General features: G+C 44.9%; 1 protein-coding gene across 7 annotated transcripts in view; it reads right to left on the reverse strand.

Moving 5' to 3' along the window:
- Positions 1 to 26,715, reverse strand: part of cracr2aa (calcium release activated channel regulator 2Aa) — a 114,796-nt gene that overhangs the window by 62,068 nt on the left and 26,013 nt on the right. For all 7 annotated transcript variants that reach the window (XM_068050251.1, XM_068050248.1, XM_068050245.1 and 4 more), the window contains 2 exons: positions 14,034 to 14,145; positions 6,118 to 6,292 (listed from right to left, as the gene is read on the reverse strand). In XM_068050251.1, coding sequence (XP_067906352.1) covers positions 6,118 to 6,292; positions 14,034 to 14,145 — 287 coding nt within the window. The remainder of the gene's footprint in view (positions 1 to 6,117; positions 6,293 to 14,033; positions 14,146 to 26,715) is intronic.

Genomic DNA, 26,715 nt, shown 5'->3' on the forward strand with positions numbered 1-26,715 from the left:
CACAGATTGATGATGATTGGAAAAGAACCAAAGGTGACATGAGGAAAAACATTTTTACACAGTGAGTGGTTGGGATGTGGAATGCATGGCCTGAGAGTGTGGTGGAGGCAGATTCAATCGTACCTTCCAAAAGGGAATTGGATAAGCACCTGAAGGGAAGCAATTTGCAGAGCTACGGGGAAACAGTGGAGGGAATGGAACTAGATAACTGTTCTTGCAGAGAGCAGGATGGACTTGACGAACTGAATGATCTCCCTTCTGTGCTGTAAACATTATATGATTCAATATCAATTACATTCCTGTTATTGCATCTCTCATTGTTTCAAAAAGAAACTCATTTGTTAAACATGCCCTGCCTTTAACAAATCCATTCTGCCTGTCCTTGATTTTCAATGCTCAACTATTTATCTCAAATGACAGATTGTCTCCTGGCGTTAACAACTACTTTCTCCTCCAACAGAACAACTCGCATGTTTAAGCAAGATTGAAATTTGTTGCTTATAGGCTGCAGTGTCTCTTCGTGTCTCTTTCAACAGCCTTGGGTACTGCCCAGTAGTAGTAGTAACACTGGGAGCTTGCTAAGGATGGTCCAGGGTTTATGACTCGCTTGCATCTGACGCTGGGAGTCTCAGTCACCTACCTGTCAGAGGAGCAGCAAATTCCACTACTTACAATTGATGTCAGATCACAAGAATATTTTGGACAGACGGGAAAACTCATTTCTATCTAAACTGAATGATGTAGAAAAATTGGGCAAAAGTTTTTGTTAATGCAAAACTATCTGGAAACAGCGCAGTGACAAATTATTATAAAGCTTTTTCTGGCCTGCGATTTTTAAGCGAGTGAGTCGTGTTCATTCCACTGTCAATGCCCTTTACAAGAGACAGACTGAAAGTTACATTTTCATACATACAGTTTTGCATCACTTAGCTAACTAGACTGAAACACCCGACAAATCGAGTTTGCCTTCAGTCTGAATTAGTTGGGAATATAGGAGAGCAAACTAAGCACTGGGGTTAGTTAACAAGGAGGATTGATGAGGGTAACACAGTGGATGTTGTTTACATGGATTTTAGTAAGGCATTGACAAGGTCCCACATGGCAGACTGGTCAGAAAAGGGAAAGCCCTTGGGATACAGGGGAATGTGGCAAGTTGGATCCAAAATTGGCTCAGTGACAGGAAACAAAAGGGTAATGGTCGACGGATGTTTTTGCGAATGGAAAGCTGTTTCCAGTGGCGTTCACAGGGCTCAGTGTTGGGTCTCTTGCTGTTTGTGGTATATATTAATGATTTGGACTTAAATGTGGGAGGCATGATGACACAAACATTGGCCGTGTAGTTGATAGTGAAGAGGATAGCCGTAGACTCCAGAATGATATCAATGGTTTGGTTGAATGGGCAGAAAAGTGGCAATTGGAATTCAATCCAGAGAAGTGTGAGGTAATGGATTTGGGGAGGGCAAATAAAGCGAGGGAATACATAATACACAGGAGGACCTTGAGGGGGTAGAGGAAGTGAGAGACCTTGGAGTGCATGTCCACAGGTCCCTGAAGATGGCAGGACAGGTAGATAAAGTGAAGAAGGCATACAGAATGCTTTCCTTTATTGGCCAAAGTATAAAATGTAATGCTGGAACTATATGAAATGTGCTGGTTAGGCCACAGCTGGAGTATTGCGTACAGTTCTGGTCATCACATTATAGGAAGAACATAATTGTTCTGCAGAGAGAGTACAGAGGAGATTTACAAGAATGTTGCTAGGGCTTGAAAATTGCAGCTATGAAGAAAGATTGGATAGGCTAGGGTGTTTTCCTTAGAACAGAGGAGGCTGAGAAGTGACTTACTTGAAGTGTATAAAATTATGAGCGGCCTAAATAGAGTAGACAGGAAGGACCTGTTTCCCCTAGCAGAGAGGTTAATTACCAGGGGACACAGATTTAAGGTGATTGGTAAAAGGATTAGAGGGGACATGAGGAAAAACTTTTTCACCCAGAGGGTGGTGGGTGTCTGGAATTCACTGCCCGGATTGGTGGTGGAGGCAGAAACCCTCAACACATTTAAAAGGTACCTGGACCTGCAGCTGAAGTTCTGTAACCTGCAAGGCTACAGACCAGGTGCTGGAAGGTGGGATTAGATTGAGCGGCTAGTTTTTTCAGCCGCTGCAGACACTATGGGTTGAATGGCCTCCTGCTGTGCCAAAACATTTCTATGGTTCTATGGGCTTATTTCAAGAGGGATAGAATGGAAAAGCAGAGAAGTTATGTTAAACTGGTATAGAATCTTGGTTAGACCACACAGAAATATTGTGAACAGTTCTGGTTTCCATACAAAAAGTATCGGAGCGTCTCCTGGCAACGCAAAGCATGCACAGAGTGATCACCGACATCATCAGTGCGTCCAAACATCGGCCAGCTCGCCAATATGTATCCGTAGATGCATGTGGAGACGTCATCACGTAATTACCTCACGCGCAATGACTTCCGACTGTTGCCTCACTCCTCAATGGCCACGATCACCGCCTCCATCTACCCAACAGTACCCTGCTCCCTCCCACAATCACTGCCTCAATCACCACTTCTCTTCCATGCTCGCTCCTGTGCCATCCCGCCATTCTCTCCTGCTCTTGACTGCTCGACCCTCACTTCCCCCCTCACCGCTTCTCCGGGCAGCGAGGTGAGGAGCGAGCGGCAGGCTGGAGCAGTGAGCAAACAGGCACAAGATGCAGCGATGAGGGGAAGCTGGAAACTGAATGCGGAGATTGAGGCGGCAATCGGAGGATAGAGCGGTGGACTGTTGTGGAGGTGTGATTGAGGCGGCGATCGAGGCCATTAAGGGGTGAGGGGGGTTTGGGTTCAATTCGTTTTGTGACAAATTGAGTAGCGCCATCTTTATTACTGGCAGCTGCCCGAGACGTCGCAGACAGTGATGCTTCTGTCAATGAGGCTGCATTTGTGTATGTGCCAGTACTGCACCACCTAGTGGTTGTGTTGTCAGAAAATGCAGCCAAAAAGCATCTGGAGATGCTGGAGAAGATGCAAAAATGATTTACTAGCATGATACCAGAACCGAGATTGAATAGGCTGGGGTACTTTTTCTCTTAAAAAGAGAGAACGGAGGGGTGACCTGATACAGGTCTTTAAGATTATGAAACTTTATTAATACAAGATATCTGTGCTCTACTAATTCTGGCCTTGAGCATCCCAGATTTTAATCACTCCACCATTGGTGACCACGCCTTCAGTTGCCTTGACCCCAAGCTCTGGAATTCCCTCCCTCACCTCTCCACTTCTCCACCTCACTTTCCTCCTTCAAGGCACTCCTTAAAACTTAGCTCTTTAACCAAGCTTTGGTCAGCTGACCTAATACATCCTTATGTGGCTCAGTGTCATATTTTTATTTTATAATTGCTCGTGTGAAGTGCCTTTGGAGGTTTCATTATGTTAAAGGTGCTATATAAGTTGTTGTTGGTGAAGAAGGATTTTGATTGGGTAGACATAAAGATGTTTCAACTGTGGGCAAGACTAGAACTAGGGGCTATAAATATAAGATCGTCACTAATAAATCCAATAGGGAATTCAGGAGAAATTGCTTTGCTCAGGGAGTGGTTAGAATGTGGAACTTATTACCACAAGGAGTAGCTGAAACGAATAGTGTAGAGGCATTTCAAGGGAAACTAGATAAACACATGAGGGAGAAAGGAATAGCAGGTTATGTTGATGGGGTGAGATGGAGAGGATGTGAAACATAAACACCAAAATAGACCAGTTATTACAAATGGCCTATATCTGTGCTGTAAATACATTGCAATGTGGGACTAAGCCATAAATCATCTGAGGCAAGATAACAAGATGATGTCCAACTTTCTTTTATATTCCAAGCCAGTTCCAACTGGGTGTTTGCTTAAATACTTTCTGCTTTACATTGTGAAAATGGAAAACTGTAAACTGCTTATTGATTTTTCATAAAAAAGACTTGAACTTGTATAGCACAACCATTAGATGTCACAAAGTGTTTTACAGCCAATAAAGTACTTTTTGAAGTATAGACACAGCTGTGATTGCAGTCAATTTGCACACAGCAAGCTCCCACAAACAGCAATGTGACAATGATCAGATAATCTGTTTTTTTGTGATACTGATTGAGGGATGAATATTGGCCAGGATACCAGGGATAACACCCCTGCTCCTCTTCAATGCCACGGGATCTTTTATGCCCCTCATCTGAAAAGCACCACCTCTGACCGTGCAGCACTCTCTCAAGGCTGCACTGGACTGCCAGCCTTAATTTTTGAACACAAGTCCTGGAGTGGGATATGAACCCACAAGCTTGTGACTCAGAGGCAAGTGTGCTACTAATTGAGCCACGGTGACACAATTTTTATATAATAACATTCTGTTTTGTATAATTCCAATGTCTAAATGGATACACATTACGACAAAAAAATGATTGCTGTGTTGTGTCAAAACCTGACTAGCAATAATTCTCTGCTCAGAACAGAGGGTTTGGGGAATTTGAGAAAATTGGGTACGGGAATGAAACACTCATCGGCTTCTTTTTAAACATGCGATGTCACATTTATTTATTATCAGCAATTTCTTAAAATGGTTACTGATGTGGGGGTTGTCATCACTGTGACAGAAATTCTGCGAGTTCAAAATATCAAAAATTATGTTGACACCTGGAAATCTTCCAATGTGATATATTTAGGGTTCAAAATCTCATGTCACATAAGTTATAAATACAGACAAAGGAAGGAGGGAAATAGAATAAGCTTCTGTAATGGACTTAGGATTGGCAAGGGATAGCTGAGGATGGAATGGGTTGATGGGTCAACGTGTCATTAGCAGATGTCACAGAGAACTGTTTTGTAAGAATATAAATCATTCATGAGATGGGTAAATTTTTGTTCAGTAAGGGTATAGAGTGATATGGATCAAAGAGTGGAAATGGAGTTGACAAAGATTAGGCATGACTGAGTTGAATGGAAGAACAAGCTCAAAGGGCTGAATGGCCTCTGACAGTTCCCATCTTATTTTGCATCATAACAAATGCAGTGCCTACAATTAACTGCCCTAACCCTCTGCCAATTTCTTTTTCGGACTGGACTGGGCAAGGCAGAAGATGAATTGGGGTCAAACCATGCTAGGTCCCAGCCCATTTTTATATCCCTTGGTTTCCCACAGGCTGGTGCAACCAATGTAAACTACTTACACCTCCTTAAAGGGCGGGTGTATTGCAAGAATACATAAACCACCAAAGCACATCATGCAACAGATTTTACATTATTTGCATCATTAGAATATTGGGTGAGAGGAGCTCCCATCATTCCCTGGGCTCCATGTTAGTAATAGAAGCACAGAGGACAAGAATATCTCTGCTCCTCTAACTCCAGCCTCAAGTATCCCCGATTTTCAAATTTCTCCTTTTTTTCCCCCCAAAAATATACTTTATTCATAAAAATCTGTAAAAAAAAAGTTACAAACCTGTTCCAATTTGACATTCCAGATAGTGCAAAAGAAATCAGTTTCCTTCTATACAGAAAGTGAGTTGCCTCACAACCCTTGCCATTCCATATTACATACAATGATTTTCAGAGCTCCACCATTTGTGGCTTTACATTCAGCTGCCTAGGTCCTAAGCTCTGGAATTCCCTCCCTAAACCTCTCCACCTCTCTCCACTCCTTCAAAATGATCCTGAAAAACTTTGACCAAGCCTTTGGTCACCTATCCTAATGTCTCCCCTCTGGCTCGGTGTCAAATTTTGTTTGGTAACACTCCTGTGAGGCATCTTGAGACATTTAACTACATTACAGCCACTTTATTAGACAAGTTGTTGTTGTGAGGGAATTGTTTTAAAACAAAGTTGAACTGGTAGCCCAAAGGCTAGACAGAAGCTACAGTCTCCGGCCAGTAACTATCCCGAAGGGCAACACACAGCTAGAAACTGACTCAAACAATACTTCTTTCAAAATATATTTCAGCCACACAAATAAGAAACTGTTACAAATATTTTGTTGAATTGTGCATTTGGAGCCCAGATGCAGTGAAGAATCGTCCCATGAAAATACTGAATTGAGCTACAAGTATCCGATTATGTTGCTGTGATGTTTCACTTACTCTTTAAAGAGGTTCATCGCTCCCAGGTTGTCCATCAGTAAATGGAATTGGCGTTCCTCATCATCGTCAGGTGTTGTCAACTGTCGGGGCCACCGATTTTGATATGGGGTTTCATGCTTCTCCTGGCCTTTATTTATCTCGTTTACAATGATCTTTTCTCCAAACAGGAACTGACCTGAATGTGGAAAAAGGTCCAGGATTTCTGAATCAGTAAACAGATCACAGAATCATAGAAAGGTTACAGCACAGAAGGAAGCCATTTGGCTTGTTGAGTCTGTGCTGGATCTCTGCAAGAGCAATTTAGCTAGTCCCGTTCCCTCACTCTTTCCCTGTGGCCCTGCAACTTTATTTCCCCCTTCAGGTGCTTGAACATTCACTTGCTAGTTCGATCAAGTATCGAATTCAAATGATGGCTCACCTTCAACTGGTTCAGCACACATCATTGTTATTTCAGTGTGATGCCACACTCACTTCGGATCATGATGGAAAGTAAAATTCAGCGGCTTCTAGAACAGTCCGTGTGTTTTTTTTAAACTCTTGTGCTTTTACATTTTTTAAAATCTTTATCCATCCAAAAATGTTTAACAAGGTATCATGCGCGGAAGGAGCCATAATGAAATGGAAGAATTACGAATTAAAAAGTCAACCGTTAAACAAAACCACAAGAACGTGGAACAAAAAACAGAAAGTTCTGGAAATACTCTGCAGGTCTGGCAGCATCTGTGGAGAGAGAAACAGAGTTAACGTTTCAGGTCAGTGACCTTTCATCAGAACCTGCTTCATCAGTCCTGATGAAAGGTCACAGACCTGAAACGTTAACTGTTTCTCTCTCCACAGATGCTGCCAGACCTGCTGAGTATTTCCAGCAGTTTCTGTTTTTATTTTGACTTTCCAGCATCTGCAGTATTTTGCTTTTTTTTTAAACACAAGATCATGGACACTTGCACCTCAGTCAAAATGGAGTAGTGGTCACATGACCCCCCTCCTGTACTGGAAACCAACAAACCTGTCTACAAAGTTGGAACTCATTAACCTCATCTGAAATAGCTCTGAGGAGAACCCTTTTGAAATTGAAAAGAGCACTACTGCATTTTGACTACCCCCTATCGACATGAATGAACTAACAAAGGGTTCTGGAGACAGACTGACTCACAGCCCAAACCAAAATAAACAGGTGTAAAGTAGCACCATGTTACCAGAATGGTCCCCATTCAGACATCAATCGATAGCCATGGTTATCATATCCTGGTCCATTGTGTGGTCACACCAAGAGAGAGGACAATGTGTCCTCTAACAGAAACTCTAATGTGATGGATTTTTACCTTTAAAAGGCAGCTTTCTGGAGAGAGAGAGGGGAGGTCAAGCCAACACCTCAGAAAGCTCGTCCAGCCAGAGGCTGTGCAAGGAATCTAGCCAAGCAAGAAGAATCCTGCCGAACAATAACTGAACAGCTATTACAGCAGAGACATGACAAAGTGACTTTAAGACTCTGCATTTGTGAAGGGGATGCGCTGATGTAGTGGTAATGCCACTAGACAAGTAACAGAGCCCCAGGCTAATGTTCCAGGGACATGGGATCAAATCCCACCACAGCAGGTAGTGGAATTTGAATTCAATTAATAAATCTCAATTTTTTTTTTAAAAAGCTAGTCTAGTGATGATCATGAAACCATTGTCGATTGTTGTAAAAACCCATCTGATTCACTAATGTCCTTTAGGGAAGGAAATCAGCCGCCCTTACCTGGTCTGGCCAACTTGTGACCCCACACCCACAGCAATTTGGTTGACTCTTACATGTCCTCTGAAAAGGCCTAGCAAGCCACTCAGTTGTATCAAACCGCTACAAAGTCGAACAAAAGGAATGAAACTGGACGGACCACTCAGCATCGACCCAGGCACCGGAAATGACAACGGCAAACCCAGCGCTATCGACCCTGCAAAGTGCTCCTTACTAACATAGCGAATTTGTGCAAAAATTGGGAGAGCTGCCCCACGGACCAGTCAAGCAACAGCCTGACAGAGTCATACTCACAGAATCATAGCTTGCAGACAATGTCCTGGACATCACCAAAGGTGGCGACACAGCAGTATAAGGTCGGTAGGGAGTTGTCCTGGGAGTCCTCAACATTGACTCCAGATCCCATGAAGTCTCATGACATCAGATCAAACATGGACAAGGAAACCTCCTGCTGATTACCACCTACCGTCCCCCTCAGCTGAAGAATCAGTACTCCTCCATGTTAAACACAACTTGGAAGAAGCACTGAGGGTAGCAAGGGCACAAAATGTACTCTGGGTGAGGAATTTCAATGTCAATTACCAAGAGTGGCTCGGTAGCGCCACTAAGCGGGCTGGCCGAGTCCTAAAGGACATAGCTGCTAGACTGGGTCTGCGGCAGGTGGTGAGGGAACCAAGAGGGAAAAACATATTTGATCTCGTTCTCACCAATCTGCCTGTCACAAATGCATCTAACCATGACAGTATTGGTATGAGTGACCACCACACAGTTCTTGTGGACACGAAGTCCCATCTTCACACTGAGGATACCGGGCATAGTGTTGTGTGGCATTACCACCACGCTAAATGGGACAGATTTCGAACACATCTTGCAACTCAAAATTGGGCATCCATGAGGCGCTGTGGGCCATCAACAGCAGCAGAATTGTACTCAACCACAATCTGGAACCTCAGGCCTGGCATATCCCCCACTCTACCATTACCATCAAACCAGGGGACCAACCCTGGTCCAATGAAGAGTGCAGGAGGGCATGCCAGGAGCAGATCGGGCATACCAAAATATGAGGTGTCAGCTTGGTGAAGCTACAACACATGACTACTTGCATGCCACACAGCAGAAGCAGCATGCAATAGACAGGGCTAAGCGATCCCACAACCAAAGGGATCAGATCTAAGCTCTGCAGTCCTGCCACATGCAGTCTTGAGCGGTGGTGGATAATTAAACAACTAACAGGAGGACGAGGCTCCACAAATATCCCCATCGTCAATGATGGGGGAGACCAGCACATCAGTGCGAAAGACAAGGCTGAAGCATTAGATCCATCTTCAGCCAGAAGTGCTGAGTGGATGATCCATTTCAGCCGCCCCGAGGTACCAACCATGCCAGTCTTCAGCCAATTCGATTCACTCCACATGAGATCAAGAAACAGCTGAAGGCACTGGATACTGCAAAGGCTTTGGGTCCTAACAATATTCCAGCAAGTGAACTGAAGACCAGTGCTCCAGAATTAGCCGCTCCCCTAGCCAAACTGCTCCAGTACAGCTACAACACTGGCATCTACCCGGCAATGTGGAAAATTGCCCAGCTATGTCCTGTACATAAAAAGCAGGACAAATTCAATCCAGCCAATTACTGCCCAATCAGTTGCCTCCTGATCATCAGCAAACTGATGGAAGGTGTCATCAACAGTGCTGTCAAGCAGCACTTGCTTAGCAACAACCTGCTCACTGACGCTCAGTTTGGGTTCCGCCTGAGCCACTCAGCTCCTGACCTCATTACAGTCTTGGTCCAAACATGGACAAAAGAGCTGAACTCAAGAGGTGAGGTGAGAGTGACTGCCCTTGACATCAAGGCAGCATTTGACCGAGTATGGCATCAAGGAGCCCTAGCAAAACTGGAGTCAATGGGAATCGGGGGAAAACTCTCCACTGGTTAGAGTCACATCTAGCACAAAGGACGATGGCTGTTGTTGTTGGAGGTCAATCACCTCAGTCCCAGGACACTGCAGGAGTTCCTCAGGGTAGTGCCCGAGGCCCAACCATCTTCAGCTGCTTCGCTCCATCATAAGATCAGAAGAGCGGATGTTTGCACAATGTTCAGCAGCATTCGTGACTCCTCAGATACTGAAGCAGTCCGTATCCAGATGCAGCAAGACCTGGACAACATCCAGGCTTGGGATGATAAGTGGCAAGTAACATTCGCGCCACACAAGTGCCAGGCAATGACCATCTCCAACAAGAGAGAATCTAACCATCTCCCCTTGACATTCAATGGTGTTACCATCGCTGAATCCCCCACTATCAACATCCTGGGGGTTACTATTGACCAAAAACTGAAATGAACCGGACCAGCCACATAAATGCTGTGTCCAGAAGAACAGGTCAGAGGCTGCGAGTCTTCCTATCTGCCATCTTCAAGGCACAAGTCAGGAGTATGTTGGAATACTCTCCACTTGCCTGGATAGGTGCAGCTCCAACAACCCTCAAGAAGCTCGACACCATACAGAACAAAGCAGCCCGCTTGATTGGCATGCCATCCACCAAACTCAAAATGCACCAACGCATAGTGGTAGCAGTGTGTACCATCTACAAGCTACACTGCAGCAACTCATCAAGGCTCCTTTGACAACACTTTTTTTTTAAATTTGTTCCTGGGGTGAGGGCGTCGCTGGCTAGGACAGCATTTATTGTCCATCCCCAATTGCCCTTGAGAAGGTGGTGGTGAGCTGCCTTCTTGAACTACTGCAATCCATGTGGGTAGGTACACCTTCAGTGCTGTTAGGAAGGGAGTTCCAGGATTTTGACCCAGTGACCGTGAAGGAACGGCGATATAGTTCCAAGTCAGGATGGTGTGTGACTAGGAGGGGAACTTGCAGGTGGTGCTGTTCCCACATGGACTGCAGTAGAGGTCACAGGTTTGGAAGGTGCTGTTTAAGGAGCCGTGGTGCGTTGCTGCAGTGCATCTTGTAGATGGTACACACTGCTGCCACTGTGCGTCGGTGGTGAAGGGAGTGAATGTTTGTGAATGGGGTGCTAATTAAGCGGTTTCTTTGTCCTGGATGCGGTCGAGCTTCTTGAATGTTGTTGGAGTTGCACCCATCCAGGCAAGTGGAGAGTATTCCATCACACTCCTGACTTGTGCCTTGTAGATGGTGGACAGGCTTTGGGGAGTCAGGAGGTGAGTTACTCGCCGCAGGATTCCTAGCCTCTGACCTGCTCTTGTAGCCATAGTATTTATATGGCTACACCAGTTCAATTTCTGGTCAATGATAACCCCTAGGATGTTGATAGTGGGGAATTCAGCGATCGTAATGCCATTGAATGTCAAGGGAAGATGGTGAGTTTCCCTTTTGTTGGAGATGATCATTAGCTAGCACTTGTGTGGCACAAATGTTACTTGACACTTATCAACCCAAGCCCAGCTATTGGCCATGTCTTGCTGCATTTCTACACTGACTGCTTCAGTATCTGATTGCACAATGTTCAGCACCATTTGTGACATCAGCGAACATCCCCACTTCTGACCTTATGATTGAAGGAAGGTCTTTGATGAAGCAGCTGAAGATGGTTGGGCCTAGGACACTACCCTGAGGAACACCTGCAGTGATGTCCTGGAGCTGAGATGATTGACCTCCAAAAGCAACAACCATCTTCCTTTGCGCCAGGTACAACTCCAACCAGCGGAGAGTTTTCCCCAATTCCCCTTGACTCTAGTTTTGCTCGGGCTCCTCGATGCCATACTCGGTCAAATGCTGCCTTGATGTCAAGGGCAGTCACTCTCACCTCATCTCTTGAGTTCAGCTCTTTTGTCCATTTTGAACCAAAGCTCTAATGAGGTCAGGAGCTGAGTGGCCCTGGCAGAACCCAAACTGAGCGTTGCTTAGCAGGTTATTGTTAAGCAAGTGCCGCTTGATAGCACTGCTGATGACACCTTCCATCACTTTACCGATGATTGAGAGTAGAATGATGGGGCAGTAATTGGCCAGGATCAACCCCCCCCCCCAAACACCCCCCCCCCCCCCCCCCAACCCCACCCACACCCCCACACCACACCCCCACCCCAACCACCCAATGTTGTAGTTGCACTGGAACAGCTTGGCTAGGGGTGCGGCAAGTTCTGGAGCACAGGTCTTCAATACTATTGCCGGAATGAGGTCATAGCCTTTGCAGTATCCAGTGCCTTCAGTCGTTTCTTGATATCACGCGGAGTGAATCGAATTGGCTGAAGTCTGGTATCTGTGATGCTGAGGACTTCAGGAGGAGGCCGAGACGGATCATCCACTCAGCACTTCTGGCTAAAGATTGTTGCAAATACTTCAGCCTTACCTTTCACACTGACGAGCTGGGCTCCATCATTGAGGATGGGGATGTTTGTGGAGCCTCTTCCTCCAGTTAGTTGTTTAATTAGCCACCACCATTCATGACTGGATGTGGCAGAACTGCAGAGCTTAGATCTGATCCGTTGGTTATGAGATCACTTAGCTCTGTCTATCGCATGATGCTTACGCAGTTTAGCATGCAAGTAGTCCTGGGTTGCAGCTTCACCAGGTTGACACCTCATTTTGAAGTATGCCTGGTGCTGCTCCTGCACTCTTCATTGAACCAGGGTTGGTCTCCTGGCTTGATGGTAATGGTAGAGTGGGGGACCTGCCAGACCATGAGGTTACAGATTGTGGTTGAGTACAATTCCACTGCTGATGACCCACAGCGCCTCATGGATGCTAGATCTGTTCGAAATCTATCCCATTTAGCACGGTGGTAGTGCCACACAATACAATGGAGGGTATCCTCAATGCGAAGACGGGACTTCGTCTCCACAAGGGCTGTGCGGTGGTCACTCCTACCAATAGTCATGGGCAGATGCATCTGCTGCAGGCAGATTGGTGAGGGTGAGGTCAAGTATATTTTTCCCTCTTGTTGGTTCCCTCACCACCTGCCACAGATCCAATCTGGCAGCTATGTCCTTTAGGAGTCGGCCAGTTCGGTCAGTAGTGCTGATGCCGAGCCACTCTTGGTGATGGACATTGAAGTCCCCCACCCAGAATACATTCTGTGCCCTTGCCACCCACAGTGCTTCCGCCAAGTGTTGTTCAACATGGAGGAGTACTGATTCATCAGCTGAGGGAGGGGCGGGCAATAGGTGGTATTCAGCAGGGGGTTTCCTTGCCCATGTTTGACCGGATGCTGAGACTTCATGGGGTCCGGAGTCAATGTTGAGGACTCCCAGGGTAGCTCCTTCGTGACTATATACCACTGTGCCGCCACCTCTGCTGGGTCTGCCCTGCCGGTGGGACAGAACATTCCTGGGAATGGTGATGGCGGTATCCGGGACATCGTATGTAAGGTATGATTCCATGAGTACGACTACGTCAGGCTGTTGCTTGACTAGTCTGTGGAACAGCTCTTCCAGTGATTAATTCATAATTTTAAGAAAACACGATTGCGGTCAGTTGGGAGGTAAACGGTGGGAGCCACTCACACCCCTTACCACCTGTCCATAACAAAGAGTCTCCTCTTTGGGCACAAATTGAATGAATTTTTGGAAATTTCTACTCAAACCCATTTGCACGGAGGCGGACGCAATATCTACTAGGAACCAGCAGATTTGGGCAACGTTTTAGAACTTTTTTTGCATCAAAAATTATTCCTGATGTAATTAACCTGATGGGTTTGTCACATAAAAATTAGTTTCAGAGGGTCTAGTCCATCACCTGTGAGTAACCCAGTTTTAAATAACTGAAAATGACTTTTAAAAACTACACAGGATCATTTGCTAGTTTCAACAGGCAATTTCTCGGTAAATTAATAGTTAATATTTTAAAAGTTTTTCAAAACACATCTATTTGTCATTGCGCCTTTTAAAAAAAAAACTTAATTTGAAAGAGACCCCTGAAGAGCAGAATTAGCAGAAATGTACTGTGATGATTAATTTGATCAAGGGGTGTGGCCAGTTTTGTGGGTGGAGTCAGCTTCCAGCGCAATGCTTTTTAAACTAACACAAAAAAATCATGGAAACTCGATTTGCACTCAAAGTTCCTCAATCTTTCTCGCTGGTTCAGCCGAATTCAAGCGAATTGCTTTGAGAAAGCCAACGGAATCTTGTGGAAGCACTCCACTTAAAAATGGTCACAGTATACTGTATAATAAACTGAAAGTTAAAGTTATTGCCGCAAACTCACTAAATCCTGTGGTAAATTCCTCCAAGGTAAGGTACCCATTCCCATCTGTATCTAGAGCATCAAATGTGTTCTGCAGTTCGTCCGAACTGAGAGGCAGCTCGGTCTGAAGATGCTGCAAAAAAAAAAACACTTCTCAGAAATATACTACAGCTAATTCTTCACTGTAATAACAACTTCATTGCTCTGGTCAGCAAAGGAAACACAAATTCACACCAGATATCAGGGTGTATCACATTGTTAGCACATTGCTGTTATAGACAGAGCATCAGAACAAAGTGTGACAGGTCAAAAGCTGTGAGTAGTACACTGTCAGGGCACGTGGGCAGGGTGGGGACACTTACCCAAATAAGAATTGTGTACAGGAATGTACGTAGCATAAGGAATAAAACACGAGTTAGAAGCACACATTTATCTTAAAGAATATGAAATGGTTACAAGTCGGGCAAATATTCCAGGCTACACAATTTTCAGAAAGCACCAGGAAGTTGGGAAAGGAGAAGCAGTATTGATAAAAGACACAATTAAAGCAGATGGGCTGAAAGGACGCCAGTGAACATAGGAACAGGAGACCATTCAGCTCCTTTAGCCTCATCTGTCATTCAATTAGATTGCTATCAATCTGCATCTTAACTCCTTTTACCCACCTTTAATCCATGTTCATTAATACACTTCCCCAACAAAATCTACCAATCTCAGTCTTGAAATCTCCAATTGACCCCCAGCATCAACAGCTTTTTGGGAAAGAGAGTTCCAGATTTCCACCACCGTTTGTGTAATTTTGCTCCTGAATATCTTTGTTGTAATTTTAGGATTGCCTCTTATTGTAGATTCCTCCAGAGAAAATAGTTACCCTCTATCTAGCTTATCAAATCCTTTCACATTTTATACAGCTCAATCGGATCATCACTCAGTCTTGTAAACTCAAGGAAATACAAGCCAGGTTTATATAACCTGTCTTCACAATTTAACCCTCTAAGCCCCGGTATCATTCTGGTGCATCTGCACTGTACCCACTCCAAGGCCAATAAAGTCTTTCTGAGGTACAGTGCCCAAAACTGAACACTGATTCCAGAATGGGTCTGACCAAGGCTCTGTACAACTGAAGCATCACTTCCCCACCTTTGTATTCCAATCCCCTTGAGATTCCATTAGCCTTTTTGATTGTTTTTTGTTCCTGTCCACCAGCTATTAATAATTTGTATTCATGGGCTGCCAAATCGATAGCTCCCAGTTTCTCACCATTTAGAACATATTCTCAATCTATTTTTCTTGGGCCTGCACTTGCCCAAACTGAACTCCACCTGCTGAAGTTTCTCCCATTCACTTAATGTGTGTGTCCCTGTGCAACTTTCTGTCCACATCTGCACAATTTATTGTGGCGCCTAACTTAGTATCAATTGAAAGCTTGGATAAACAACTCTATTCCTTCATTCGAGTCATTAATAAATATGGTGAAAAAAGATGTTTGCAGAGATAGGGAGGGTGAGGGACTATAAAGGGATTTGAACACAAGGATTATAATTTTTAATTTGAAGTGTTCAAGAACTGGATGCAAATTTAGGTCAGCTGGCAGGTGATAGGCAAATGGGACTTGATGCGGGTGAGGATACGGGATACAGTTTTTTGGATAGGTTCAAGATTATGAAGGGTGGAAGGTGGGAAGTCAGCCAAGAGTGCAGTGGAACAGTTGAGACTGAAGGTAACAAAGCAGAAAGGCTGAGGCAGGGACAGGTGCAGAGACAGGTGATATTATGGAGGTGCCTGGGCCCTAAACTCTGAAATTCCTTTCCTAAGCCTCTCAGCCTCTCTACCTCTGTCTCCAAGTTTAACATGCTCCTTAAAACCTACCTTACCATGATTATTTCTGAGTTGATACAAGAAAATTAGGATAATGAAAAGCTTGCCTTAACAGTAAATGCAAGAAGTGTAGTAGGTAAGGCAGATGAACTTAGGGCTTGGATTAGTACCTGGGAGTATGATGTTATTGCTATTACTGAGACTTGGTTAAGGGAAGGGCATGATTGGCAACTAAATATCCCAGGATACCGATGCTGCAGGCGGGATAGAGAGGGAGGTAAGAGGGGTGGAGGAGTTGCATTACTGGTCAAAGAGGATATCACAGCTGTGCTGAAGGAAGGCACTATGGAGGACTCGAGCTGTGAGGCAATATGGGCAGAACTCAGAAATAGGAAGGGTGCGGTAACAATGTTGGGGCTGTACTACAGGCCTCCCAACAGCAACCGTGAGATGGAGGTACAAATATGTAAACAGATTATAGAAAGATGTAGGAGCAACAGGGTGGTGGTGATAGGAGATTTTAATTTTCCCAACATTGACTGGGATTCACTTAGTGTTAGAGGTCTAGATGGAGCAGAATTTGTAAGGAGCATCCAGGAGGGGTTTTCTAGAGCAGTATGTAAATAGTCCAACTCGGGAAGGGGCCATACTGGACCTGGTGTTGGGGAATGAGCCGGGCCAGGTGGTTGACGTTTCAGTAGGGGACTACTTTGGGAATAGTGATCACAATTCCGTAAGTTTTAGAATACTCATGGACAAAGACGAGAGTGGTCCTAAAGGAAGAGTGCTAAATTGGGGGAAAGCCAACTGTACCAAAATTCGGCAGGAGCTGGGGAATGTAGATTGGGAGCAGCTGTTTGAAGGTAAATCCACATGTGATATGTGGGAGGCTTTTAAAGAGAGGTTGATTAGCGTGCAGGAGAGACATGTTCCTGTGAAAATGAGGGGTAGAAATGGCAAGATTAGGGAACCATGGATGACAGGTGAAATTGTGAAACTAGCTAAGAGGAAAAAGGAAGCACACATAAGGGCTAGGCGGCTGAAGAAAGACGAAGCTTTGAAATATCGGGATTGTAGGCGCAATCTGAAACGAGGAATTAAGAGGGCTAAAAGGGGTCATGAAATATCTTTAGCAAACAGGGTTAAGGAAAATTCCAAAGCCTTTTATTCATATATAAGGAGCAAGCGGGTAACTAGAGAAAGGATTGGCCCACTCAAGGACAAAGGAGGAAAGTTATGCGTGGAGTCAGAGAAAATGGGTGAGATTCTAAACGAGTACTTTGCATCGGTATTCACCGAGGAGAGGGACATGATGGATGTTGAGGTTAGGGACAGATGTTTGATTACTCTAGGTCAAGTCGGCATAAGGTGGGAGGAAGTGTTGGGTATTCTAAAAGGCATTAAGGTGGACAAGTCCCCAGGTCCAGATGGGATCTATCCCAGGTTACTGTGGGAAGCGAGAGAGGAAATAGTTAGAGCCTTGACAGATATCTTTGCAACATCCTTAAACACGGGTGAGGTCCCGGAGGACTGGAGAATTGCTAATGTTGTCCCCTTGTTTAAGAAGGGTAGCAGGGATAATCCAGGTAATTATAGACCGTTGAGCCTGACGTCAGTGGTAGGGAAGCTGCTGGAGAAGATACTGAGGGATAGGATCTATTCCCATCTGGAAGAAAATGGGCTTATCAGTGATAGGCAACATGGTTTTGTGCAGGGAAGGTCATGTCTTACCAACTTAATAGAATTCTTTGAGGAAGTGACAAAGTTGATTGATGAGGGAAGGGCTGTAGATGTCGGATACATGGACTTCAGTAAGGCGTTTGATAAGGTTCCCCATGGTAGGCTGATGGAGAAAGTGAAGGCGCATGGGGTCCAAGGTGTACTAGCTAGATGGATAAAGAACTGGCTGGGCAACAGGAGACAGAGAGTAGCAGTGGAAGGGAGTTTCTCAAAATGGAGACATGTGACCAGTGGTGTTCCACAGGGATCCGTGCTGGGACCACTGTTGTTTGTGATATACATAAATGATTTGGAGGAAAGTATAGGTGGTCTGATTAGCAAGTTTGCAGACGACACTAAGATTGGTGGAGTAGCAGATTGTGAAGGGGACTGTCAGAGAATACAGCAGAATATAGATAGATTGGAGAGTTGGGCAGAGAAATGGCAGATGGAGTTCAATCAGGGCAAATGCGAGGTGATGCATTTTGGAAGATCCAATTCAAGAGTGAACTATACAATAAATGGAAAAGTCCTGGGGAAAATTGATGTACAGAGAGATTTGGGTGTTCAGGTCCATTGTTCCCTGAAGGTGGCAACGCAGGTCAATAGAGTGGTCAAGAAGGCATACGGCATGCTTTCCTTCATTGGACGGGGTATTGAGTACAAGAGTTGGCAGGTCATGTTACAGTTGTATAGGACTTTGGTTCGGCCACATTTGGAATACTGCGTGCAGTTCTGGTCGCCACATTACCAAAAGGATGTGGATGCTTTGGAGAGGGTGCAGAGGAGGTTCACCAGGATGTTGCCTGGTATGGAGGGCGCTAGCTATGAAGAGAGGTTGAGTAGATTATGATTATTTTCATTAGAAAGACGGAGGTTGAGGGGGGACCTTATTGGGGTGTACAAAATCATGAGGTATAGACAGGGTGGATAGCAAGAAGCTTTTTCCCCCAGAGTGGGGGATTCAATTACAAGGGGACACGAGTTCAAAGTGAAAGGGGAAAAGTTTAGGGGGGATATGCGTGGAAAGTTCTTTATGCAGAGGGTGGTGGGTGCCTGGAACGCATTGCCAGCGGAGGTGGTAGACGCAGGCACGATAGCGTCTTTTAAGATGTATCTAGACAGATACATGAATGGGCAGGAAGTAAAGAGATACAGACCCTTAGAAAATAGGCGACAGGTTTAGATAGAGGATTTGGATCGGCGTAGGCTTGGAGGGCCGAAGGGCTGTGCTGTAATTTTCTTTGTTTTGTTCTTAATGGGTTATTTACCCTGGAGAGGGAACAAATCAAGTAAATTCCAGTCAGAGAAACAGGAAATGTATCAAAGGCTGGGGTTTCAAAGATGAATAAGGAGATAAAATCAAATTTGAACTAAAAATAGAAGCACTTAGCTTTTACAGGACAGATAATAAAACACCAGGACAAATATACATGGGAAAGCTATAAAGGAAGATAAGAAACACTAAAGGGAATGATGGAAAATTATCAAAATGTGAAAGGGAAACAAAATACTTTTATATTTGTACATTAAAAAAAAGTTCACAGTGAGGGTCAGGAGATGGAGAGATGAAGTACTGGAGGAAATAAAGTGATAGAGGAGATGAAAAGGTCGAGTGCTTGCAATGGAAAGTGACACTAAAATGGTTCACCTCAATTTTCACAGAAAAGTTGAATATTAAAATTGTACAATCACCAGAGGTTAGTGTAGGATAGTTAATGAGGGGTTAGGGTAGTTAGTAAGGCTTAGGGTAGTTAATGGGATAAAGGGCAGTTAGTGGAATTTAAGATAGACCACCAGAGACAGATGTAGGTCAGTTACAAAAACAAGAAATGCTGGAATCACTCAGCAGGTCTGGCAGCATCTGTGGAAAGAGAAGCAGAGTTAACGTTTCAGGTCAGTAACCCTTCTTCGGAACTGACAAATATTAGAAAAGTCACAGATTATAAGCAAGTGAGGTGGGGGTGGGGCAAGAGATAACATATGAGAAGGTGCAGATTGGACCAGACCACATAGGTCAGTTTAGTCTGGGTTAGGGTGGAGAGTCGGGAGTCAGGGTGGAGAGATCACCAGAACCTAATAGTTTACAGCCAAAGATGTGGAGGGACAAAGAGCGAAGGCTCTAATGATAAAATTCTATGGAAAGGAAATATGTGTCGGAGGATGGGAAAGGCAAACATGACTCTGCTTTTCTGGAAAAAAAAAAGGAGGCTGGTGTTAATTGTATATCAAATGTGGTTAATTATCTGCAGGTGGAGAGCATTAAATGGGATCTTACTTGAGCACAAATAAACAGATATTTACTGAAACTGTGTGGGGTTGCATAAGGAGGTATATGCATGTAATGTTTCATTTTGTAAATAAATGTAAGGCCGAGTGAAGACTGGGTGCAGTTTCATCATTTATCAACTGGCTTTCTGGACTACAACAACTGGGAATAGCCAGGGAATTTTTTTTTATTCATTCGTGGGATGTGGGCACCGCTGGCTAGGACAGTATTTATTGCCCATCCCTAATTGCCCTGGAGAAGGTGGTGGTGAGCTGCCTTCTTGAACCGCTGCAGTCCATGTGGGGTAGGTACACCCACAGTACTGTTAGGAAGGAGTTCCAGGATTTTGACCCAACGACAGTGAAGGAACGGCGATATAGTTCCAAGTCAGGATGGTGTGTGACTTGGAGGGGAACTTGCAGGTGGTGATGCCCCCATGTATCTGCTGTTCTTGTCCTTCTAGGTGGAGCTGAGGTCAATGCCAGGTGGTCCACCGCTTTTATTCCTTATTGACTTTGCAACGGTTTGATACAACTGAGTGGCTTGCTAGGCCATTTCAGAGGGCATGTAAGAGTCAACCACATTGCTGTGGGTCTGGTGTCACATGTAGGCTAAACCAGGTAAGGGCAGTAGATTTTCTCCCCTAAAGGACATTCGTGAGCCAGATGGGTTTTTACAACAATCGACAATGGTTTCATGGCCATCATTAGACTAGCTTTTAATTCCAGGTTTATTAATTGAATTCAAATTCCACCTTCTGCCGTGGTGGGATTCGAACCCATGTCCCCAGAGCAATACCCTGGGTCTCTGGGTTACTAGTCCAGTGACAATACCACTGGGCCACTGCCTCCCCCTAATTATAGGGCAGGTAATAAAATAAGGTGAATTACTGAGCTGATCGAGTCTGGTCTGGGCCGGTCGATTTCTAAAAGGCACGTTGTTCACTGATCTTCCGATATCCTTTATAAAATAGCAGAGATAACGTAACTATGGTGGGTATTGCTTATCTGGGGTTTTTTGCATTTGTTCAGCTACCACACAAGAGCCTTATGGCACATGGAGTGAGGGAATGTGACACCTGGAGATATGTTTGGGGAACAGAAAGAAAAGAATTGGATTAAAAAGAGGTATTCCAATATTAAATGTGGGGTGATTTCGACAGGAGTTTGTATTGTTGGATCCAGCCTGATATGTGTTCTGACTGAACAATCAATCAATAATGAGCTAATTTATTTTCCAGACCCTCTGGAACATTCCAGACTAAGAACAACAAAATAGTACAAGAGACACCTTGGAATGTAATTGCTACAATGTGCTAACTCTGGTGTCGAGTTAACAATTTACAAGCACCATACAAATCACTTACCCCTTCAGAATTACAAGATGAAAAAAATCATCGCTAAGAATGGACCTAATTAGCAGCTAAAAAAACATTACACAAGTAAATTCAGCAACTACAATTTTATAATTGCATGATAGAAGAACCGTCAGTCTCTCCTGGTAATCTGCAGAAACGATGGGTAATGTCAACACTCAATGCAGAGTGAAAACCACTCAACTCCTAACTGTCTCCAACTCCAAACGATTTGGCCTTTTCCCTGACCTTTCAGATACAAAAATAATCAAACAGGCTAATGGACTGTTAGCCTTTATGACTACATGGCTAGAATATAAAGGAAAGGATGTTTTGCTGCAGCTATACAAAGCTCTGGTTAGACCACATCTGGAGAACTGTGCAGAGTTCTGGGCACTGCACATTAGCATGGATACATGGGCCTTGAAGTGTCACCAGAATGATACTGGGGTTAAAAGGGTTAAATTATGTAGGCAGGTTGCATAGGCTAGGCCTGTATAGCCTTGGATATTGAAAATTATTGCCCTTCAGGGGAGGAAATCTGCCATCCTTACCTGGTCTGGCCTACATGTGATTCCAGACCCACATCAATGTGGTTGACTCTTAAATGGCCTCAGAAATGGCCTAGCAAATCTCTCAGTTATATCAAACTGCTACAGAAAAGACAAATAAAAATAAAACCGGACGAACCACCCAGCATCGACCCAGAAATAGCAAAGGCAAACCCTGCCCAGGGAATCCTGCTAAGTCCTCCTCACAAACATCTGGGGACTGTGTCAAAATTGGGAGAGCTGTCCCTCGGTCTAGTCAAGCAACAGCCTGATGTAGTCATTTCATGGAATCATTTTTTTTTTTATTCTTTCATGGGGTGCGGGCATCGCTGGCAAAGCCAGCATTTGTTGCCCATCCCTAATTGCCCTTGAACTGAATGGTTTGCTTGGCCATTTCAGAGGGCCATTTAAGAGCTGACCACATTGCTGTGGGTCTGGAGTCACATGAAGGCCAGACCAGGTAAGGACAGCAGGTTTCCTTCCCTAAATAACATTAGTGAACCAGATGGGTTTTTACAACAATCTACAACGGTTTCATGGTCACCAGTAGACTAGCTTTTAATTCCAGATTTATTAATTTAACTGAAATTTCACTATCTGCCATGGTGGGATCCAAACACATGTCCCCAAAGCATTAGCCTAGGCCTCTGGATTACTAGTCCAGTGACAATACCACTACTCCACCTCCTCCATACCTTACAGCCAATGTCCCAGACTCTTCCATCACCACCCCTGGGTATGTCCTGTTTCACTGAGATTCATTAACATTGATTCCAGACCCCATGAAGTCTCATGATATCAGGTCAAACACGGGCAAGGAAAACTTCTGCTGCACCCCCCTCCCCCCTCAGCGGATGAATCAGTACTCCTCCATGTTGAACACTGCTTGGAGGAAACACGGAGGGTAGCAAGGAAACAACATGTACTCTGGGTGTAGAACATCATTATCCATCACCAAGAGAGGCTCAGTAGCACCATTACTGACTGTTTTGGCCGCGTTCTGAAGGACATATCTGCTAGACTGGGCCTGTGGCAGGTTGTGCGAGAAGCTACTTGACCTCATCCTCACCAATCTACCTGTCGCAGATGCATCTACCCGTGACAGTATTGGCAGGAGTGACCACTGCAGAGTCCTCAGGGAGATGAAGTCCTGTCGTCACACTGAAGACACGATTGTGTTATGTGGCACTACGACAATGCTAAATGGGATAGACTTCGAACAGATCTAGCAGTTCAAAACTGGGTATCCATGAGGCGCTGTGGACCATCAGCAGCAGCAGCAGTATTGTACTCAACCACAATCTGTTACCTCATAGCCTGGCATATCCCTCACTCTACCATTACCATCAAGCCGGGGCACCAACCCTGATTCAATGAAGCATGCAGAAGGGAATGCCAGGAGCAGCACTAGGCATACCTAAAAAAGAGGTGTTAACCTGGTGAAGCTACAACCCGGGACTACTTGCACGCCAAACCACGGAAGCAGCATGTTTTTGGGTCTGAAGTTCTGTTAATGGATGATAAATACCTGGTAGTTTAAGATAATAGGGTGAACAGGTGTTGGGTGTTAATTAGTTAATTGTATTCAAGTGTGTATATCTAAAGAGCCCAGCCAGCACTGGTGAATGTTGTTGTTTGGAGGGCAGAAGTAAGCTCTGTGACAAGCAATAAACAATCTACACCAAAGCATCCGAGTCTCAGCGTCTTCACAAACAGGCTTAGAGATTTCTCCAACAGCGTGCTACAGACAGAGCCAAGCGATCCCACAACCAATGGATCAGATCAAAGCTCTGCAGTCCTACCACATACAGTCGTGAATGGTGGTGAACAATTAAACAATTAACAAGAGGAGGAGGCTCCGCAAATATCCTCATCCTCAATGATGGGGGGGACCCCAGTACATCAGTGCAAAAGACAAGGGTGAAGCATTTGCAACAATCATCAGCTAGAAATGCCAAGTGGATTATCCATCTCCGCCTCCTCCTGAAGTCCCCAGCACTACAGATGCCAGTCTTCAACCAATTCAATTCACTCCACATCATATCAAGAAATGGCTGAAGGCCATGGACACAGCAAAGGCATGACAATATCCTGGCTGTAGTACTGAGATTTGTGCTGCAAAACTAGCGCCATCCTTAAGCAAGCTGTTCCAGTATAGCTACATCACTGGCATCTCCCTGACAATGTGGGAAATTGCCCAGGAATGCCCTGTCCACAAAAAGCAGGACATTTCCAATCCGGCCAATTGCCACCCCATCAGTCTACTCTCAACCATTAGCAAAGTGATGGAAGATGTCATTGACAATGCCATCAAGTGACACTTACTCAGCAACAACATGCTCACTGGTGCTCAGTTTGGGTTCTGCCAGGGTGAGTCGGCTCCAGACCGCATTACAGTCTTGGTCCAAACATGGACAAAAGAGCTGAACGCCAGAGGTGGGGCGAGAGTGACTGCCCTTGACATCAAGATAGCATTTGACCGAGTGCGGCATCATGGAGCCCTAGCAAAACTGAAGTCACTGGGAATAAGGGGTGAGGTGGGGGAACTCTCCGCTGGGTGGAATTGTATCTGGCACAAAGGAAAAGAGTTGTGGTTTTTAAAGAGGTCAATCATCTGAGCTCCCGGACATCACTGCAGGAGTTCCTCAGGGTAGTGTCCTAGGCCCAACCATCTTCAGCTGCTTCATCAATGACCTTCCTTCAATCATAAGGTCAGAAGTGGGGATGTTCGCTGATGATTGCACAATGTTCAGCGCCATTCGCAACTTTTCAGATACTGAAGCAGTCCGGGTAGAAACACAACAAGACCTGGACAATATCCAGGCTTGGGCTGATAAGTGGCAAGTAACATTCACACCACACAAGTGCCAGGCAATGACCATCTCTAACAAAAGAGAATCTAACCATCTCCCCTTGACATTCAATGGCATTACAATCACTGAATTCCCCACTATCAACATCCTAGGGGTTACCATTGACAAGAAATTGAACTGGAGCAGCCATATAAATACTATGGCTACAAGAGCAGGCCAGAGGCTAGGGATCCTGCGGCAAGTAACTCACCTCCTGACTCCCTAAATCCTGTCCACCATCAACAAGGCACAAGTCAGGAGTGTGAGGGAATACTCTCCACTTGCCTGGATGGGTGCAGCTCTAACAATAATCAAGAAGCTCGACACCATCCAGAACAAAGCAGCTTGCTTGATTGGCACCCCATTCACAAAAATTTACTCCTTTCACCATCAACATACTGTGGCAGCAGTGTGTACCATCTACAAGATGCACTGCAGCAATGCACCAAGGCTCCTTCAAAAGCACCTTCCAAATCCGCGACCTCTACCACCTAGAAGGACAAAGGCAGCATATGCATGGGTACACCACCACCTGCAAGTTCCCCTCCAAGCCTCACACCATCCTGACTTGGAACCATATTGCTGTTCCTTCGCTGTTACTGGGTCAAAATCCTGGAACTCCCTTCCTAACAGCACTGTGGGTGTACCTAGCCAATATAGACTGCAGCAGTTCAAGGCGGCAGCTCACCACCACTTTCTCAAGGGCAATTAGGGATGGGCAATAAATGCTGGTCTTGTTAGCGATGCCCATAACCCATGAACAAATAAAATAAGACTGTAGTGTTTAAACTGATTAAAGGAGTTGATAAGGCTGATAGTGAGAAACCATTTCCTCTGTCGGCGAAGTCCAGAACAAGTTGGTATAACCTTATAATTAAAGCTCGGCCATTCAGGGATGATGCCTGGAAGCACTTCTTCACACAAAGGGTTTCACACATCCAAGGCCCCCAAAGACTCCTTCCAGTTTAAACAGCAATATACTAGTACTTTTTTCAACATAGTACACTGTATTTGCTGCCCACAATGTGATCTCCTCTAGACTGGGGAGACCAAACGCAGGTTGGGTGACCACTTTGCTGAACTCCTCCATTCAGTTCACAAGTGTGACCCTGAGCTTCCCCACCCCACTCTGACACCTTTGTCCTCGGTCTCCTACACTGTTCCAATGAAGCTCGAGCACCAGCATCTCATCTTTCAATCAGGCACTTCCCAGCCTTCGGACTCAATACCGAGTTCATCAATTTCAGGCTGTAATCTCTGCCGCTCCCCACCATTTTTTATCATTGATTTTGGACAGCAGTTTTTGGTGATGATTCTGCTTTTTCCATTTACACCTCTTCTAGACCCAGCTTTTGTTTCTTTACTTGTCCCAACTCATTTTGCCTTGCACCATTATCCCTTTTCACAATTAATCTCTCCTGCCTTCCCTTCTGTCCTTCCCCTGCCTCTCTACTTGCTTAAGACTCATCACATTTCCAACTTTTCCCAGTTCTGACAAAACATTAACTCTGTTTCTCTCTTCACAGATGCTGCCTGATCTGCTGAGTATTTCCAGCACTTTCTATTCTTATTTCACTTTAGTAATCCTGAGGCCTGGACGAATACTCCGGAGACATGAGTTCAAATCCCACCACGGCAGCTGAAAATTTAAATGCAGTCACATAAAAAGCTAGTAGCAGTAATGGTGACCATGAAACGACCGAATTGTTGTAAAAACCAATCTGTTTCACTACTGTCCTTTAGTGAAGGAAATCTGCCGTCCTTACCTAGTCTGGTCTACATGTGACTCCAGGCCCACAGCAAACTGGGTGACTCTTAACTGCCCTCTGAATTGGCCCAGCAAGGTACTCAGTTGCATCTCCAGGGCAACTAAGGATGGGCAATAAATGCTGGCCGTGCCAGTGATGACCACATCCCATGAATTAATTAAAAGAAATCTGAACTTTCACCCTCTGAAAACTTTCAAGTTAAAAACACCAGTTGTGGGCAAACTCAAACTCTGATTTTAACTCAACCCTTCTATCGCATACAGGAGCACACAGTCAGGGGGGGGGGTTTTCACTGCATTCCTACCCATTGCCGTTTTCGCCTACGAGAAACTTGCTCATGAAGGATTTTCACCACAACCAATGATGCCACA

This window comes from Heterodontus francisci, chromosome 18, assembly GCF_036365525.1.
Source record: "Heterodontus francisci isolate sHetFra1 chromosome 18, sHetFra1.hap1, whole genome shotgun sequence".
Taxonomy (NCBI): domain Eukaryota; kingdom Metazoa; phylum Chordata; class Chondrichthyes; order Heterodontiformes; family Heterodontidae; genus Heterodontus; species Heterodontus francisci.